Source organism: Vombatus ursinus, unplaced genomic scaffold, assembly GCF_900497805.2.
Source record: "Vombatus ursinus unplaced genomic scaffold, bare-nosed wombat genome assembly UNPS02012179.1, whole genome shotgun sequence".
In the NCBI taxonomy this organism is placed as follows: Eukaryota; Metazoa; Chordata; class Mammalia; order Diprotodontia; family Vombatidae; genus Vombatus; species Vombatus ursinus.
In genome coordinates, this window is record NW_020951957.1 from 273,700 (window position 1) to 291,238 (window position 17,539).

Below are 17,539 nucleotides of genomic sequence, written 5' to 3' on the forward strand. Positions count from 1 at the left end.
ATTTTAAAACTTTTTTTTAGCACGTCACACAGTTCCTTCCAAATAATTTTTTGAAGTCCAAAGTCTGCCTCTTAGAGAGAGAAAAGAGCCAATTTTTTCCAGAAAAAAAAAAGTGGAATAAAAATCCTTTTATTGCCTTCAAAATAAGGCTGAGGTATGGGGGTGGGGAAAGACAGGGAGGAAAAAGAGGGAAGAATAGATTGAGATGGAATTTTCAGGATAAAACCCACAAGCTTGAGAATCACTAGCTGCCCTGAAACTTAACTAAAACTTAAGAACTAGCCCAGCTAGAACTGTGACCTGGTTTGAGGCTTTATAAAGTATTTTTTTCTCTCTCTACTCTCCAGGTTTTAAAAATCAAATACTAGCTTAACTAATGTTGTTTAAATGTATTTGGAAGTTACTAAAAAGATATTTATGTTGGACAGATCCTGCAACAGCGAATTGCTCGAAAAGTTCAGTTGGACCTAACCAATGACCTCCCCGATTTCTCCCCTCATACTTCTCACATTCGCAAGGACAAAACCTGGAAAGTGTCGCCGGTTCCTAGGAGACTGCAAAACCGGCAAGTGGATATTGGTGACACTGCACCTTACCAAACTGAGCGATTCCTCAGTGCCTTAGGATCCACTGCTCAGGGCATTCAGGTATAGTGGTATTATGTGGGGGCTTCCAGTCCGTTGTAGCATAACATTGTATATGTAGATAGAGTTTTAAGTTTATGTTACCTATCATGTATTATCACTTTTATATATTCAGCAGGAAATTACTGATGGGAATCATGGTGATGTGTTACTAATGGCTGAATATGTGATTTTTTTAATCATTAATTGAATAAATTAAAAATACCTGATCTGGAGTGGTTTCACTTCTCACTGCTAACTTTGTTTCCTAGAAGTATGTAAAGTATGTGACATTCTCATTGTTAATTTTTTTAAAAACTAAAAGTAAGTCTTTTCTACAGGTGTGGATCTGTTAACATTTTACACTCAAACCCTCACTATTGACACACTAAAGTTTTTCAGTTTGTTGCAGGATTATTCTAGCTAAGGCTAGCTAAGTTTTTTACTGTTTAAAATGGAATGGTCCTCTGAGTGAACTGATTACCAACATTCAGGGAGTGTAGTGATGATTCCACACGTCCTGTCAGTTCTGTATCCCATCAGAAGTTAGTAAATTGGCATAAATTCATGTCTTATGAGTTGGCTAGAATGAATCAGTTTTCCATGTCCTCATTACTCCTGGGTGAACTGATACATTCCAGGTCTGGAACCTGCAAAGCTGATGGGGTCTCTGAACTAGTGATGACCCCACTAAAGTACAGCCTCAACTCAAGGCCTCAACTGAGTCAGCAAGCATACCCACAATGACAACAATTAATAAGAATAATAAACATTTATACAGTGTTTCCTAGATGCCAGGCACTGTTCTAAGTGCTTTACAATTTTTTTTGTCATTTGACCCTTACAACAATCCTGGGAGGTAGGTGCTATAATTATTCCCATTTTACAATTAAGGAAACTGAAGCAAAAAGAGGTTAATTGACTTTCCCAGGGTCCCACAGCTAGTAAGTGCTGAGGTTGAATTTGAATATCAGTCTTCCAGGCTCAAAACTCTATCCACAGCATCATCTGGCTGCCTTCTGTAAAACATGAGAAAATAATATTTTGTTTATTTCTTCCATCAGGTTGATTTTGATGATGGCAACTGTCCAACTTTCTTTAATCAAATTAAGGGTATCTATAATATCTTCCAAGCTGTTCACCATAAATTTCCAGGTGAGATCAAATTCTGTAATTACTTTTTGAGCATATACTCTGCCAACAACATACAATATAACAACAGTGCCAACCACTGATTGATTGTGGGGAGGGCAAAAAAACAGACTACAAGGTTTTTGTCCTTAAAGAGCTTCTGATCAAGGTATAGAGATCAGATTTATATATTTGAAAAGTTAAATGATTCAAGAGTTAAATTTTAACCAAAGAGCTGGCATAAGCACTATCTGATTGAATGCGGAATGCATGGTACAAGGACTATGTGCAGGGTTTATAGGCTTGAAAAACCACTACTGTGGGTTGTTGGAGTAGTCAAGAAAATCTCTGTTGAAGTGGGCTAAGCTATGAAGTATATAGAAGTAGGATTTGATTAGGGACGGTGGAGTTGGGGCAGACACTTCACACTAGGGGAATGAAGTGAATTAAAGAGTGGCAATAGAAACAATCACAGGTTCAGGGGGTCAGTAAGTAGATCCAGCCTAGCTAAAACTTATCCAATACTGGGAAATAAAGTTAGGAAAGTAGATTGAGGTTAAATTACATGAGGCCTTCAATGCCAAACTAAAGCATTAAAATTGGCAATGTTTTCAAGATTTCTCGCTCTGTACTGCATGCTATATATAGTTCAGGATATATCTGTGAAATTTTATCTTACTTTGGATTACTTTCTTTTTATTATTTTAGGTACCCCACCCATATCCCAAGCACCTGTTCTAATGCTTAGACCAAGAGCCTGGAACATGGTGGAGCACAATATGATGGTAGTAAAACTTTTGTTGTGTGACTGTAATAATATGTTTTAAGGCAAATAAGGCATCTTTATTTATTCAATTGAAGTACCTTTGAAATTTTGGACCTGTTCCCACATGGATCATTAAAGGGCTGGTAATGGGACCACTTATGTCTTATCTGTTTCTTAGAAGTGGTATTCTTGCAATTTTTTGTAGGTGAATGGAAAACAAGTTCCGGGACCCCTCTTTGATTATGGTCTGTTGATGTTCCATGTGGGGAAGACCTTGTTTGACAATGAAAGCGGCCCCTTCTTTTATCTTTCAAAGGTAATCTTTACAACATAAATAGCTTCTCTTAACCACTCAATAAAAGTAACCCAGAAATTCTTAATGAAAGACTCTCCATTAGCAGCATTGAAATACAACTGTAACAACATTAATGCCATCTCTTAGGTTAGAGTTTAGTTATGGGCATAGTTCATTCCAAAAAGTTCATCTGCCACCACTGAAATATCTATACTCTTGATTTGTGTCCACATGTCCAATTAAAAGATCACTGCAGTAGGAAAAATGGCCCTCTCGAATGGCTTCCCTGCAACATTTCTAAGTTGACATCCCAAGAGCAAAAAATCTCTCTAGATCAGAATCTGAAGAGGAATTTTTCCTAATGCTTTCATGGATCTTGATAGAATGTCTGAAACGTATTTAGTCTGTAATTCAAGAAGACATGATCCATGCTTATTCGATTGCAGAGCTTTTAGATGCCACCGAGAGCCACCCCTAAGCACTTTTTCACTGCTCTGCTTACATTGACTAGGGTGCTCATTTAGATAGAGCCTATCTCACTTCAAACACTTTTTGGCTTGGGATCCATCTCAGCCAGATACCTCAGATGCTCATTCAAAGCAGTTTTCCGAGAGGAGCCTAACAGAATAGGCAGCGGATAGATCTGGAAAAAGAATTTGTGTGCCCTAGGGGGAGGGATGACAATTGCATCCCTTCTGGTTCCTTTGCCCTGCTGTACTTTGCTCTGTACCTTGCATTGTCCTGATTGCTAGTAATACTAAGACAAAAGTGAAACAGCCCCTTGTCTCAGCAAGCATTTATCAAGGGTGCCTGGTATCTGCCGAACACTGCACTAATGGCTGGGACTTCAGAATGAAAAATAGTCCGAACCTTGAGCCTTGTAATCTCAGATGTGTTTTGTGTTATGATGAAATACTACTTTGTCCCGTGCCTTCTCCTTTTCTCTCTCTGCACTCTCTATCTCCATGTGCTTCTCTTGGGGGATGTAACATGTGGATTAGGGTGGTGGCCATGCGAGTAGAGAGGAGACATTGTGGGGCCAGAGCTGAAAAAATTTGGCAACTAATTGGACACAGAAGAGTTAGAGAAAAGAGTCCAAAATGATTCGAATATGATTAAAATCAGGAAGTAAAAAGTCTTGGCCTTGGGTTCCACTTTGTAAGTATAGCACTGAGTCCAGGCTCAATGTTAGTCAGCAATGTGATGTGGCAGGCAAAAAAAGCTGATTTGAGATTTTGTACTGCATTGAGAGGTGGAACTTCCAGGAATAAGGAGGTGCCATAGGCTTTGTGTGCCCTGCCCTGGTCAGATCACACCTGAAATATTGGGCTCAGTTCTGGGCACCGCTGTTTAAGAAGGACATTGATTCAGCTGGAGAATATTAAGAAGAAGGCAACCAGGATAGTGAAAAGCCTTGAGCCAATGTCATATTAGATTGGAGGAAGGAACTGAGGATGTTTAACTTGGAGAAGAGAAGATTCAAGGGGGACATCAGTCGTGTTTAGGAAGAGGGACTAAATTTGTTCTGTCTGACCCTAGAGGGAAGAACTTAGAGCAATGGAGGAAAGCAGCAGAAAATAAAATTTAGGCTTTGAATAGAAACTTTCTAACAGTTAAACTGGCCACCTCAAGAAGTGGTAGGTGCCCCCTTGTTGGAAGTGTGCAAGCATCAGCTAGTTACTCACTTGTCAGTTATAATAAAGGGTCACCTTTTGAGTATGGGTTGGATTAGATGCTGGGTGAGTTTCCTTCTAACTCTCAAGATTTTGTTCTTGTGAACTCAGAAAAATAGTAGTATCCTGAACAGAAATAGGAGAGTTTGGGGGGAGATGTTAGTTTAGGGGGGAAGATAAGTTTTTCTTGGATTTGTTGAGTTTGAGATTATTATGGGTCATCCAAATGGAGATATACGATAGTCAAATGGTGATGGGGCACTGGAGCTTCGGGGAAAGACTAAGGCTCCAATTATATATCTGGGAGTCTTTTTGCATAGAAATGATAATAACAACCTATGGGAACTGACAAGATCAGTAAGAATGAGGGAATAGCCACAGAACAGAACCCAGAACAGAATCTTTCAATGTTATTATATTATTATTATATTATTACAATTATGTCATTTATTATATTATTATATATTATATATAATATAATATTATATTATTATTATTTATGACATCACCAAATAACCATATAGTATTCAGAGTAAAATCGTGGAATTAAAAATATAGGTATTGTAAATGGCTATGTTTTGAAGTGTCCCTCATTGCATGCTACTTTTACCATATTGGTTTTACCCTGGGCAAGCATCGACCTTGCCTAACTTTAATTAACAATTCTGCTAGAAGGAAATTAAGAAGCAAGCTATATATTAAAAAAAAGACCATTATTGATACTTATATTGATAATGGATTGGTGATTTTATCAGCATGAGGAACTCCAGATGTGGAATCTTCCTCCAGTAAAGCATTTTATAACATTTATGACTTAGCAGATAAGTTCTGTAGAGTTGCTTGAAGTACATAGAGATTAAGTGACTTGCTTAGGTAATATGGCCAGTATCAGAAGGAGGATTTTTAACCCAGATCTTTCTAACTCTTAAGTGTAGCATTCTATCCACTATACCAGGCCTGCACAACATATTGCCCGCAGGCTGCTTGCGGCCCGCCAAAGAATTTCAGGAGGCCCACCACTACACACTTTCTTCTGTTTGTCATCTGACCTGCAGCAACCAATGACTTTTGGTCTGTCTCTAGTTACCTTTACTTGGAAAGTGAACCACTAAAAACCTATCCGTGGCCCAAAGAAGTTTAGCCTATTTTAATTTTGGCCCCTACCTACTGCCAAGTTGTGCAGGTCTGCACTATACCATACTGCTTCTAATATTATTAGCCCTATCTTATTTAGAAAAGAATTTAGAAAGAAAAAAACTGAAGCAAAAAGATGGTGTTTGTGCACTCATGGGCTGGACCAATAAAATCAGTGAGTATGGTTTTTCCAGGAGCCAAGATTAGAAAAACACTGCAAGCATCCAGAAAGAAACAATTTAAATATTGTGGAACCACAGTCAGGATTACGCAGGACTTAGCAGCTTCTCCATTAAAGCATCTGAGGGCTGGAATTCCAGAAGGCATAGGAGCTTGGATTATAACCAAGAATCAACTGCCCAACAAAATTGAGCATAATCTTTCAGAGGAAAAGATGGACATTCAGTGAAATAGAGGACTTTCAATCATTCCTGATGAAAAAACCAAAGCTGAACAGAAAATTCGATCTTCAAATACAAGACTCAAGAGAAGCATAAAAAGGTTCACAGGAAAGAAAAAAACAAAACATGTTATAAATGAAGGTTAAACTGCTTACATCCCTACATGGGAGATGGGGAAAGAAAAGGGAGTGAGGCTGATAGAAGAGAGGGCAGATTGAGGGAGCGATGGTCAGAAACAAAACACTGGTGAGGAGGGAAATGGTTACAGAAGAGAGAAAACTATAAATGAGGGAAAATAGAAGGGAGAGAAAGACACAGTTAGTAATCGTAACTGTGAATGTGAATGGGATGAGTTCTCCCATAAAATGGAAAGAGATAGTAGAGGGGATTAAAAACCATAATCCTGCAATACATGGTTTACAAGAAACACATTTGAAGTAGAGAGATACACACAGAGTAAAAGTAAAAGGCTGGAGCAGAATATATTATGCTTCAGCCGAAGTAAAAAAAAGTAGGAGTAGCAATCCTGATCTCAGACAAAGCAAAAGCAAAAATAGATCCAATTAAAAGAGATAAGGAAGGAAACTACATCTTGGTAAAAGGTACCATAGACAATCAAAGATGAATGAATTGGGCACAGAACTAAAAAGTTAGAACAAATTAAAAATCCCCAATTAAATACCAAATTAAAAATTCTGGAAATCAAAGGAGAAATTAAGAAAATTGAAATTAAGAAAACTATTAAACTAATAAATAAAACTAAGAGCTGGTTTTATAGGGGGGAAAAAGACAATAAAATAGGTAAACCTTTGGTTAAGTTGATTTCTCTATTTTATTCATGTAAGCATTTATTTATTATTTGTTTGTTTATTTTAGGCAATTGGGGTTAAGTGATTTGCCCAGGGTCACACAGCTAGTAAGTGTTAAGTGTCTCAGGCTGCATTTTGGAGAGCAATTTAGAACTATGCCCAAAGGGCTATAAAATTGTGCATTCCCTTTGATCTAGCAATACCACTACTAGATCTGTATTCCAAAAAGATGATGAAAAAGGGAAAAGGACCCACATGTACAAAAATATTTATAGCAGCTCTTTTTGTGGTGGCCAGGAACTGGAAATTGAGGGGATGGCCATCAATTTGGGAATGGCTGAACAAGTTGTGGTATATGTATGTAATGGAATACTATTGTTCCATAAGAAATGTATGTAATGGAATACTATTATTCCATAAGAAATGATGAAAAGGTGGATTTCAGAAAAATCTGGAAAGACTTACATGAACTGATGCTGTGTGAAGTGAACAGAACTAGGAGAACATTGTACACAGTAACAGCAACATGGTATGATGACCAACTTTGATAGACTTAGCTCTTCTCAGCAATACAGGGGTCTAAGACAGTTCCAAAAGACTCATGAAGGAAAATGCTGTCCACATCCAGAGAAAGAACTATGGACTCTGAATAGAGATCAAAGCATATTATTTTCTCTCTTTGTTTTTAGTAGTTTTTCCCTTTTGTTCTGATTCTTCTTTCACAACATGACTAATGTGGAAATATGTTTAATATGATCATATATGTATAACCTATATCATATTGCTTGCCATCTTGAGGAGGAGGGAGGGAGAAAAAAATCTGAACTCAAAAATCTTATAAAAATGAGTACTTAAAACTATCTTTATGTAACTGGAAAAAATAAAATAATATTAAGTGGGGAAAAATCAGTCAGTATGATTTACCTGGTTTATTTATGGTTAAACTGGATAGTAGCTAAGATTATATGGTTCATCCAGTGTTAGGATGGTTTTTGTCAAGGCACGATGGTATAGTGTAATAGCCAGTTAGTCAAGAAACGTTTATCAAGCACCTACTATGTGCCAGGCACTGTGCTAAGCACTGGGGATATGAATACCAAAAAAAGAAGAAAGATAGTCCCTGCCCTCAAGGAGCTTACAATCTAATTGGGAAAGACAACAAAAGGAAGCTGAAAAGGGGAGTGTAGGAAGGTACCTTGGGGTATGGGAGAGAAGTTGGAGAAATCCCAAAGTAGTGCAGCCAGGTAAGAAGTGAGATGTCTAAGCTGAGATTTCTTTTTTCTTTTTTCTTTTTTTTTTTTTAGGCAGTTGGGGTTAAGTGAGATTTCTGTTTAAATGGAAGGTTTGGAGTTCATGGCCCTACCCTTCAGAGAGGCAGAGAGTCGTGATGAGTTGGAGTACCAAGGCAGATGAGATCTTATAGGATGATGAGATTATCCTAATAATGAGCTTCTTGGAACATGGTGAAGAAGTCAGACAGAGAAGTCGCAAGCTAGTGTAGCCAGGTTGAGATATGAACACTAGGTTACAAGTCAAGAGACCTAGATTCTACTCAGCTCTGTGGGACCAAGTTTATCTATGTGACCTTGAGCAGATTAATTTTTTTCCCAAGCTTTATTTATTTGTTTTGTAACATTCATTTTTTATTTTGAGTTCCAAATTCTCTCCCTCCTGCCTCTCCCCCACCCATTGAGAAGGCAAGCAGTGTGATACCCATTATACATGTGAAATCAAAGCAATTTAGTTTAACAGTCATTAAGGACCTCTTCTATTGTCATATCATGATGTGGCAGTGTCTCTGGTATCTCAAAAGCTATGCCAACATAGCACCAACTCTGGTAGGTCCTAAACAGGCTGGAAATTCTTCTATTTCAGGTCCAGCAATGGACTTTATACTTGTTGTCCAAGGACCAGATTTTCCACCAGAAGGGTGGCAGCAGGGTGCTAAATTTTTTAGTCACAGTAACTCACAAAGACTATCTACTAAAGGTATAAGAAGGATTGTAATGTTTTGGTGGAAGGAATGCTCACACAGACAAAACTGTGCATCCTTGGAACATGGAATTAGATGTGGGGTATTGTGCCAAATGGTGGGGCTTCAAAGATAGCTATGATAAAGATCTTGTTCTTAAGGATTTACAGTCTAATTAAGGGGAGGGCCTGGGGGTATACAGACACAAATAACTGATACAAGAGGGAGCAATAAGTGTAGAGGAGATGCCTAAAGCAAAGTGCTACCAAGGATTCAAGGATAGAGGAAAGGACATGACTGAAATGGCTGACTACAAAGTTAACCTTGTTTTAAGAGGGGAACCGAGGCCAGAACAGCATTGCTACACTTAATGAACAAGAAAGAAGTTATGATGATGAGAACAAAGCTCAGGGTGTGAGAGGCGGTACAATTGTAGATTTGAAATTGTGAAGGACCTTAGAGGTCATCTAATTCAACCCCTTCATTTTGCAACTGAGGAAACTGAAGCTAGAGGTTAAGTGACTTTTACAATGTCCTACAAAGCAGTAAAGGGCTGGACTGGGATTCTAACCCAGGGCTTCTGATTCTAAATCCAGCACTCCGTCCACTACTCAGCACCATGAAGGAGAAGCAAAAGTTGGCCAGAAGATTGTGGTCAGAGATGAGCTTGAGCAAGATAATCTTCAAGGTTTAGGTTTTACAATTTTACAATTTTATAAAACTGGAGCATTTGAATTTTGTAGTCTCCCATCTGTCACAACCCTTGCAATTTTAAGCCCACTCAATATCTGGTAACATGATAATACCTGTTGATTTAGTAACAGATCAGCTTGGTTAATTCCAATTTAACTTTTTATTCCCTTTTTTATTTCCCTTTTTATTTATTAATTTTACTTCATCTTATAGAGGAAAGAATTATGTACAAAGAGATTTCTCTACTGCTGAGAGTTCAGAGTACTGCTGTAATGAACAATGGTTACATACAGAAATTAATTTTAAACTATCAGAAACTAATCTTGTAATTTAACATGCTTCTTGCAGACTTAAGATGATCATTTGGTAGCATCTGATACTCTAAATAAAATCAGCGTGAAATTTCTATCAAGATCAATACAAAAACTCAGAAATGCCACAAGACACTTGCCCAATGAAAGTAAAAATAGCTTATTTTAACTACGTTGATATAGAAAAATAAGCTCTGGATTTGGGAGCCACAGTCCTGGCTTTGCTCCTTGCCCCCGACACATGGTTGTGTGCTTACTCTCTCTGGGCCTCAGGATTTTCATCCTTCAAAATGGGGAGAAGGACTCACACTGAGTTTGTGAAGCTCTCTTCTCAATAATCCTGTGAGGTTGGTATCTTCTGTATCTTCTAAATGGGGAAAGGGCAGCTCTGAGAGGTAGCTGATAACTCTAAGTCATGGTTTGACCCTGCATGTCTTCACAAAGTTGTCATGAGGATCAAATAAGTGCTTCACAAAGCACCGTACACGTGTAAACAATTCCTGTCTATAAAATGCTTGAGTTAAGTGATGTGTGTAAATTTTACAACTGATAATAATTCATATGCAACATTATTATGCCACAGGTAGAGAGTTATCAGGAAGCCAGGCTATGGAATAAGATATTTGTCTGGACCCAGGAAAAGGTAAATTGTTTTTAAAAACTGTACTTTTAAGTTCTTTTTGTACTAATAAATGAAAAACAATTATGACTGCTGAGACTTACAAATGTTATATTGATAAGGAGGGTTGGCTGCGTAACAGAAAGCATCAGGACACGGGCTTGGTCCTTGCTCTGGGGTGTGACACCAGGCAAGTCGTCTCATTTCTTTAGCTATCTTTGTCTTGTGTCAGATGAGGAGTTTGGACCTTCAAGGCTCAGTGATTCTGTGTCAGTGAATGGAATACCAAGCAGTGCCACAAAAATCAGAACAGTGTCTTCATCAGGGCCGGAGAACCAGGACAGTATTGGAGCCACTCTTGTGGCCTTTTATGGCTCTTCACAGACACTGAGGTGATGTCTCAACCAGTCTTTTCTGCCTAGCATCCTCGGGCATATGAGGGCTGCACACAGCTTTCAGCTTCACTGGAGGTATTATTTCCTGTGTGGCAGGATGCAAGAGAAATGCAAGGAAATGATGCATGTTAAAACACTTACTCTATTACTTGTCAATCGTATAGAAACTCTGCATTAGAGACAGGTCTAAGTGTTTTCAGCTTCCATGACTTAATAGATAAGTCCTAGGCAGTTGTCTGAAGACCAGAGGTTAAGTGACTTGCTAGGCATCACATAACTGGAGTGTCAGAAGAGGGATTTGAACCCATCCAGGTCTTCCTGATTCTCAGTTCAGAACCCTATCCATAACATGTTCTTCTGTAGAAGTCAGTACAGCTAATTTTTCTTTAAAATGGTATTCTTGTCCATCACTCATCTGACTTGCTTTTTTTAAAAATTTTTTTATGGTCAGTTTTTTTTAATTAATAAATTTATTTATTTTTAGTTTTCAACATTTACTTCCACAAGATTTTGAGTTTCAAATTTTCACCCCATCTCACCCCTCCCCCCACCCCAAGATGGCATGCACTCTGAATACCCCTTCCCCTAATCTGCCTTCCCTTCTATCTCTACCCCGCTTCTCTTATCCCCTTCCCCATCTATTTTCCTGTAGGGCAGGATAGATTTCTCTACCCCATTTCCTGTATTTCTTATTTCCCAGTTGCATGTGAAAACATTTTTTTTAAACATGTGTTTTTTTTTTTTTAAACTTTGGGCTCCAAATTTTCTCCCTTCCTCCCTCCCCACCCACCCTCATTGAAAAGGCAAGCAACTCAATATAGGTCATACATGTGCAGTCATGCAAAACACTTCCATAGTAGAGATACTGTGCAAAACTAACTTTATTTCCCTTAATCCTGTCCTCCCCCCCAATTTATTCTATTCTTTCTTTTGATTCTGTCCCTCCTCAGAAGTGTTTGCTTCTGATTACCCCCTTTCCCAGTCTGCTCTCCTCTCTATCATCCCCCTACTCTCTTGTCCCCTTCCCCCTGCCTGTTTTCCTGTAGGGTAAGACAGATTTCCATACCCAACTGAGTGTGTATGTTATTCCCTCCTTAAGTCAAATCCTATGAGAATAAGATTCACTCATTCCCTCTCACCTTCTCCCGTTTCTCCTCCACTGTAAGAGCCTTTTCTTTTCTGTTTTTTTTGTGAGATAATTTACCCCATTCTACCTCTCCCTTTCTCCTTCTCCTAGTATAATCTTCTTTCACCCCTTAATTTTATTCTTCAGATATGACCCCTTTATCTTCAACTCACCCTGTGCCCTCTATCTATCTATCTATCTATCTATCTATCCATCTGTCTATCTATACACAAATATAATTTTTTCCTCCAACTACCCTAATACTGACAAAGGTCTCATGAGTTGCAAATATCATCTTTCCATGCAGGAATATAAACAGTTCAACCTTAATAAGTCTCTTATTGTTTCTCTTTCCTGTTTACCTCTTCCATGTTTCACTTGAGTCTTGTATTTGAAAGTCAGATTTTCTATTCAGCTGTGGTCTTTTCATCAAGAATGCTTGAAAGTCCTCTATTTCACTGAATGACCATTTTTCCCCCGAAGGATTATACTCAGTTTTGCTGGGTAGGTGATTCTTGGTTGTAATCCTGTTTCCTTTGCCCTCCGGAATATTATATTTCATGCCCTGCAGTCCCTTAATGTAGAAGCTGCTAAATCTTGTGTTATCCTGATTGTGTTTCCACAATACTTGAATTGTTTCTTTCTGGCTGCTTGTAATATTTTCTCCTTGACCTGGGAACTCTGGAATTTGGCTACAATATTCCTAGGAGTTTTCTTTTGGGGATCTCTTTTAGGAGGAGATCGGTGGATTCTTTCAATTTCTATTTTGCCCTCTGGTTCTAAAATATCAGGGCAGTTTTCCTTGATAATTTCTTGAAAGATGCTGTCTAGGCTCTTTTTTTGATCATGGCTTTCAGATAGTCCAATAATTTTTAAATTCTCTCTCCTGGATCTATTTTCCAGGTCAGTTGTTTTTCCAACGAGATATTTCACATTGTTTTCTAATTTTTCATTCTTTTGGATTTGTTTTACAATATCTTGATTTCTCATAAAGTCACTAGCTACCAATTGCTGTATTCTAATTTTTAAAGCAAGTATTGTCTTCCGTAATCTCTTGGACTTCCTTTTCCATTCGGTCAATTTTGCTTTTCAGGGCATTCTTCTCCTCATTGACTTTTTGGACCTCTTTTGCCATTTGGGTTAGGCTATATTTTAAGGTGTTATTTTCTTCAGTTTTTTTTTGGGGGTCTCCTTTAGCAAGCTGTTAACTTGTTTTTCATGATTTTCTTGCATCACTCTCATTTCTCTTCTCAGTTTTTCCTCTACTTCTCTTACTTGCTTCTCAAAATCCCTTTTGAGCTCTTCCAAAGCCTGGGACTGATTCATATTTTTCTTGGAGCTTTGGATGTAGGAGCTCTGACTTTGTTGTCTTCTTCTGGTTGTATGTTTTGATCTTCTTTATCGCCAAAGTAAGATAATGTAGTCTGATTCTTTTTGCACTGCTTACTCATGATCCCGGCCAATTACTTGAGTTTTAAACTTTTTGTTAAGGTAGGGGTCTGCTTCCAATGTGGAGAATATACTGTCCCAAGCTTCAGGGGTTTTATGCAGCTGTTTTCAGAGATGTATCTACTAGGGACCTGTAAATTTTCAGTTCTTCCAAGGTGGTATGATAAGGGGCGAGGTGTTTCCTCTCCACTGCCACAACAAACTCCACCACACCAGCACTCCTCCTCACCCCAGGACTGCCCCTCAGAACTGTGACCCAGATCCATGCACAGGCAAAGCAAGAGATTCCTGCCTCAGCACTGGCAAAGAGATTCCTGCAATCGCCCTCTGATCAGCCACTTGATTCCCCTTCAGTCTGTGGGCCAGAAGCTCAGGAGGCAGCTGCTGCCCTGGGCCGTGCTTGGGACTTGCGGCTGAGACCTAGTTTCTCTCTCTCACTGCAGTCACAAACTTTTCCCACTGACCTTCTAAGTTGTCTTTGGCATTCATGGGTTGAGAAGTCTGGAAACAGCCACAGCTGCTTGCAGTTCAGTCCCCTGAGGCCTGCTCCAGGTTTGCTGCGGCCTGCGCGCCCACACCAAACTGTGCTCCTCTCCCAGCCTGGCACGATATACTTTTCTGATCAACCATCCAGGTTGTCTTGGGTGGGAAATTTGTTTCACTCTGTCTTTATGTGGGTTCTGCTGCTTTAGAATTTGTTTAGAGCCATTTTTTTACAGGTATTTGGAGGGGTTTGAGGGAGAGCTCAAGCAAGTCGCTGCTTTCACTCCGCCATCTTGGCTCTGCCCCCTGACTTGCTTTTTAAGGAAAATTATTTTTAGTTTTACTACATTCCATTTCTTCACAATTGCTTAATTTTGTTGCAGCTAAATATGCCCATTGGTACCATCAAAGCCACTGTGTTAATAGAAAGCATTCTGGCCTCATTTGAGATGGAAGAGATTCTGTATGAACTGAGAGACCATTCTGCTGGCTTGAATTGTGGCATCTGGGATTATTCTGCCTCTTTTGTCTCCAAATTTGGTGAGGAGAAAGTGATCTTTAACAGAAAAGGGGATTTTTTTTTTAGTGATCTTTGACAGCAAAAAAGGGATTTTCTTTTTCACAGTAACATTAAAAGTGTGTCTGTTCCCAGTAAGCCTAGAATAAGTGATGTGGTCACCAGAAATGGCAAATGGGAGCCCAAGATTCTTAAAGGAAAGGAAGATGAATTAAATCTTCTTAACTGAAGATCTCCTCTGGGCCAAAGGGGTACAAGGTTGACAGGAAGGGGTTACAGGAAAGAGTTTTTAAAGGAGGTAGGAGTCAAGCTAGAGCTACCTCTACACTTAGGTTACTGTTCTCCTTCATGGACTCCTTGTTACAGCCAAACTGATATGTTCCCTGATCTCTTCCTTCACAAGCTAATAGCTTCTTCCCTTCATCTCTGCCAGTAGAAGTCCCCTTCCTCCAGAGACGTAGCTTAGGTGCCACCTCCTCTGTGAAACCTTCCTTGAGCTTTCGTAGTGTAGTGAATATGCTGCCCTCTGCTCTCATCCCACAGTAGAAAGTGATTTCTCCATTTTCTTAGATTTCTCTTTTGCTCTTATCACATGTTACTTTGCATCATATTTATCTTTGTACATTATATTCCCTCCTACAAGAGACTGTAAACTCTGTGAAAACTATAGCTGTAATTTTAAAATTTTAGTATCTCTAGTTTCCAAGACAGTTCGCTGAACATAATGGGTATTTTTTAAAAGGCTTCTTGAATGGAATTAGTGAAAGAAAAGTGTCTATGCCAGGAAAGGGACTATTTCTCATCCTTTTTTTTTAAATGTATGTTTTCTCAGAAGAATGTGAGAACCAATATGGCTCTGGCTAGCCTGGGATTAGGACTTATGAGGCAGGCTTGTACAGAAAATTCTACAGTGAATGTTTTGATTTGTATCTCCTTTTACCTCCTCTTCTTCTTTCACCCCATTTTTCTACCAGGTCATCGAGCTGAATTCTTGTTGCCTGACAGGAGCAAGTATGTTAACATGGAGAAGCTTTTCCTCAAGAGTTATATGGATTTGCTGGTGCAGACATGTCACAGGCGAGGGGCTTTGGCAACTGGGGGAATGGCTGCCTTGTTACTACCAAAGGACCAAAAAAGTGACAGCTACCAGTCAGTCTTAGCAGCTGTTAAGCAGTAAGAAAATCTAAATTTTTTAGGAGCTATAGAGCAAATTCTCCATTGCACTTCCTTTAGAGATTGAAACTGAGGGACCAGAATCTTCACTGGGGCATAGATTTAGAGCTGGACAGGACCTTAGAGGTTATCTAGCCCAATCCTCTCATTTTTCAGATGACACCGGGGCCCAGAGAGATTAAGTAATTTGTCCAAAGATATGCAGATCCTGACTTCAAATCTAGCACTTTAAAAATTACACAATGCTGACTTTGAGGATGTTGTCCAACCCTTTCATTTTACAGATGAAGAAAATAAAGCCCAGAAATAAATGATTTAAGTTCACCAAGGTACTAGCAGAACCAGGATTCAAAGCCATGTCTTCTGACTCTAAACCCAGTATTTTTTTCACTGTACTACACACACATTATTGAGAGTGTGTAGAAGTGCTCACAAAAACTCGCTATCAGCACTAAGTTCTATTCTTTAAAGTAGATCATGTCTCTTCTAATTTCTACCCATTTTTTCACTTACTCTATTTTCACTAATGGAATAATAGCAAACAAACAAATAAATAACCCAGTGACCTCATTTCTCTGTTATCAGTGGAAATAAGTAAATATGCTAATCGTTCTAGAAAATGTATACTCATCATTTTAATGAAAATTCTGTAAAAATATGTACATACTTTCCTGCCTTCTTAGAACATACTGACTTTCATTTGATGTTTTTTCCTTTGGATGACCTCATATTGATGTGTATAGCACTGTTTGCCTTGAACTAAATGGCCCTAGACTGTTGCTATGATTCTGTCTCTTCTTGGGCTTCTCAGGAGCCAACTTCATTAAGCAATCATTCCTTCCCTCTACTGACTCACCTTCCTAACCTATCTTCTGTAGCCTATAAAGAGCTGAAGGCAAAAAAAAATCCTACGACCAAACTCATTCAGACATTAACCTTAATTCCCACATAATTCTAAACCAAAAGATTGTGCTCTGGAGGCACCTGAAGCAGTCATAATTAAAGCTATTGCAACACTCAAATGCTTATTTTGCTTGGCTTACTTCTGAGTTGAGTCCTCACTGTATTTAGATGATATGTTTGCTAAAAGTCTGCTGGATAAATGAGGACACTATTGAACTACAAATGTCCTGTGGGTCAGGCTGAGGAGACTGTCACTTACTTAATGCTTTGACAGCTTTAGAAAAAACAAGTATAAAGCCTTCCAAATGAAAAGTTTTATGATAAAAAAAAAAATAAAGATAACCTAATAAAGTAGTCTGGATGTGAACAGATGACCAATGAATTTCTTTGCTAATTCTAGGCTCAAATTGTTTGAAATCAAAGCTGGAGTGGATGGATTTATGGTGTATGATATTGGCTTGGTGGAACCAATGCAGAAGGTACCTTTGTACATGTTTTACATTTGGGAAAATCTTTTTGTTGTTTAAAAAAAAAATTAAAGTGATGTCATCTTTCCCATTTCATTTTCTAGAGCCTAGGAATTAGTTTGTTAATAATTTAGCCAGGTTGGTTAATATGATAGTTTGGATTCTGACTAGAGTAGAAAACTTTGATCTTTTTTATCCTCCATACGTAATGTTTTATTTTTAAGTGGTTCTGAGTTAAGTATTTTGTATCATTTAAGGAAGAGTGACTTTTTGAAAACAAGTTATACTTTCTTAGATATATATCTATATATATATAGGCATATATATACTTTCTTATTTTATTGCTTAAAGGATTTTGAAGAGCCCAAATTTACCTGATTGTGGCCTTGAGGAAGCTGGAAATAAACCCACTGTATTTGTGTTCTTGTAAGCCACAGGCCACTTCTTATTCTAATCTCTAATTGTTTCTTTACTCTTAAGTTGGAATACTAACTTGTCATAGTGCATTGTGCTGTGCTTAGAAAGACCTCTCTCATATACTTGGTGTTTTCTCTGTATCGTCAGATCATGGTCAGAGTAAGTCACCTCTAATAGCTCTG

The 17,539-nt window shown here is 38.5% G+C and overlaps 1 protein-coding gene across 7 annotated transcripts in view; it reads left to right on the forward strand.

Moving 5' to 3' along the window:
• Positions 1-17,539, forward strand: part of LOC114039688 (malate synthase-like) — a 67,069-nt gene that overhangs the window by 32,580 nt on the left and 16,950 nt on the right. For 6 of the 7 annotated variants that reach the window (XM_027857558.1, XM_027857556.1, XM_027857557.1 and 3 more), the window contains 8 exons: positions 429-647; positions 1,688-1,778; positions 2,463-2,539; positions 2,726-2,836; positions 10,392-10,451; positions 14,264-14,420; positions 15,372-15,570; positions 16,874-16,952. In XM_027857558.1, coding sequence (XP_027713359.1) covers positions 429-647; positions 1,688-1,778; positions 2,463-2,539; positions 2,726-2,836; positions 10,392-10,451; positions 14,264-14,420; positions 15,372-15,570; positions 16,874-16,952 — 993 coding nt within the window. The remainder of the gene's footprint in view (positions 1-428; positions 648-1,687; positions 1,779-2,462; positions 2,540-2,725; positions 2,837-10,391; positions 10,452-14,263; positions 14,421-15,371; positions 15,571-16,873; positions 16,953-17,539) is intronic. The other variant, XM_027857561.1, reaches the window with a different exon arrangement.